Source organism: Gymnoscopelus microlampas (genome assembly GCF_963454915.1).
Source record: "Gymnoscopelus microlampas genome assembly, chromosome: 5".
NCBI classification, from domain to species: domain Eukaryota; kingdom Metazoa; phylum Chordata; class Actinopteri; order Myctophiformes; family Myctophidae; genus Gymnoscopelus; species Gymnoscopelus microlampas.
Genome location: NC_139942.1, coordinates 16,317,979 through 16,320,640, shown reverse-complemented (window position 1 = coordinate 16,320,640; position 2,662 = coordinate 16,317,979). Strand labels below are relative to the sequence as shown.

The 2,662-nt window shown below is 41.2% G+C and overlaps 1 protein-coding gene across 1 annotated transcript; it reads right to left on the bottom strand.

The window, feature by feature from the left end:
- Positions 1–669: 669 nt before the first annotated feature.
- On the bottom strand, positions 670–2,662 carry LOC311046253 (tripartite motif-containing protein 16-like). Its single transcript, XM_084058462.1, has one exon. It carries the CDS (start codon positions 2,486–2,488, stop codon positions 1,151–1,153), a length of 1,338 nt encoding a protein of 445 aa, XP_083914588.1. The 5' UTR covers positions 2,489–2,662; the 3' UTR covers positions 670–1,150.

The following is a 2,662-nucleotide window of genomic DNA, read 5'->3' as shown; positions in this document are numbered from 1 at the left end:
ACAGTAATGTCATCTAAGGCTTTCTCATTAACATACAAAACCTGTTGAACTTAATGAAAACAGAACTACTGAAGCTATACCTTGTCAAACAAAATGACTAGTTTAGCTGGTAGAACTTGATCTCCTGTGCTCAAGTGACACTGTTGCAACAACAGTCTGTATAATAATCATAATAAGCACTCATCCATCTTTGTAACTCGCTTGCCAGAGTGGGCTTACACTTACAGCATATAAGTCATTCATAAACTGAAAGAATGAGAGTACACCGTTCTTGGGTTTCAGCTCTTCGACATTCCAGGGAAAAAAAGATATAAGAAGAAGCACCAATAAAATAACAACAGAAAGTCATTGTCAGCAGCAGCAGCAGCAGCCCTAGCAACAGATTCTGAACTACAATACCTGCATTAGTTGTCTGCTGTGCAACTAGTTGTTCATTAAAATACATTCAACTTACAGTTGTGCAGTGGCATATGGAATAGACTGTAGTCTGCACTGTGAGGGGGCCCCACATTGATATAACATGAGCCTTCTTAGGCATTTTCACATTTTTTTGAAGGGCCTACATTTTTATGAAAACTTTTTTATAAATGACATAGTAAAAAATAACAAAACAAACAAAACAAGTTGTTAAATATCTAGTTTAACATGAACAAGTCCAAACCCAAGGATGCACACACCCCAAATACTATGCAAAAATACTAATAAACAGCTTGTGGTGTGGACACAATGTCCGATGAATTTAAATTGGGGCCTGTGCTGGGAGAGATATGATGACCAGCACACAAACGTTTCAAAATCAGAATTATTAATTCCCCCCCAAAAATGGAATAACAAACCCACAAAATAATGCATACTTCACAAGACACCCTGTCATAACATGTAAGTATACATACAAGAGGAGAACAAAATAGTAAAACAGATTGTTAACAAAGTATACTATACAGTTATCTTCTCAATTGGCACAAACAAAATAAACATAGTATTTCAGTGACAAAGTTAAAGAACAATATTGCTGGTTTCTAAGGTAAAAAAAAACATTTGGGGCTTTTATTTACTTAAAAAATAGTTTACTTTTTATAGGCTGGCAATGTTGCCCTTGAGATATAACATTTTATAAAGAAATGACTCAAGAGACAAAAACGAGTCCCAACTACTTGTCACACAACTCAGCAGTGCTTCCACCAGAAATCCAAAATCCAGCATAGAGAGTCTGGGTGAATGTTGGCTGGACTCTGTGGAGGAGAGTCATGGTGTCAGAGACACTGTAGAAGGACAGAGTACCTGCACTGTGATCCAGGTACACTCCTACTCTGGAGGACACATGACCTGGAATATGAGTATCAACATTTCTGTGTTTGAAACGATAACCTAAATTAAAACACTGTAAAGACCAAGATGTATCATTCAATCCAAATCCACTTTCATTACTGTTCCCTATATTGCTGATATCTTTATACGAGACTGCTATATCAACCTTTCCACTCCACTCTACCTCCCAGTAACAGTGACCAGTCAAACCTTCTCTACTAAGAACCTGACTCCATTCAGTGAATCTCTCTGGGTGATGAGGACATGAGTGATGCTGTTCGTTCATCTTTGTTACTTTTCTGTTACCTTTAGACAGAGACAGGCGTTGGTGTGCTGTGTTTGGATCCAGTGTGATTGGACATGAATATTGTAAGAACTCAGGTCTGGTCTCGGGCTCTGGTGTTGTTGACAGTAAAACATCCACTCTATTCACTGTCTCTGATATATTTGTCCCTTCCTCTTTAAGAATGTCCTCTAGTTTGTCCCTCATCTTTGACACAGCCACAGTCACATCTTCAAAGTAGCTCAGAGGACGGACATTACTACTGATTGGGTGTGTAGATTCACTGATACTTGCGAGTGAGGTGTAACTCTGTTGAAAATGGATGTGATCCTCTGTGTGTGAGATCTGCTCCAGCTCAGCATGTCTGCTCCTCAGGTCAGTAATCTCCTGCTCCACACGCTTCCTCTGTTCTTCAACACGACTCACTTCACTTTTCTGCTGGTCTCTGATCAGCTCCCTCACCTCAGTTCGCATTCTCTCAGCGGAAGAGATGTGCTCAGTAAAGATGGTGTCACTGTCCTCCACTGCTCTATCAGCACTGTAATTGATAGACTTCACCTCCTGGTGAAGCACCTTCACGTCTTTCTCTCTCTCCTGGATTCTCAGCTGGATGTTCTGTTTCTGCTTCTTCACCTCATCGTGACGAAAGCAGATGTTCTCCTGAAGCTCGGTGGAGGCTTCGACCAGCTTGTGATTCTTAAAGGCAGGAGACTGATAGTGAGGCTGGAGGTGAGTGTCACAGTAAGAGACCAGACACTGAAGACAAGTCTTCACAGCTTTCAGTTTCCTCCCAGAGCAAACATCACAGTCCACATCTTCAGGTCCAGCATAGCAGAGATCAGGAGGAACAGCATGGAGCCCTGTCTTTTTCAGTAAATCCATCATGTCGGCCAACATGTGGTTTTTCTTCAGAACAGGTCTTGGGTTGAATGTCTCTCTGCACTGTGGACAGCTGAATCTCCCTCTTTGATCATCCTGATTCCAGTATGCCTCAATACACCAACAGCAGTAGTTATGTCCACACGGAACACTCACTGGATCCTTCAGTATATCCAGACAGATAGAACAGCA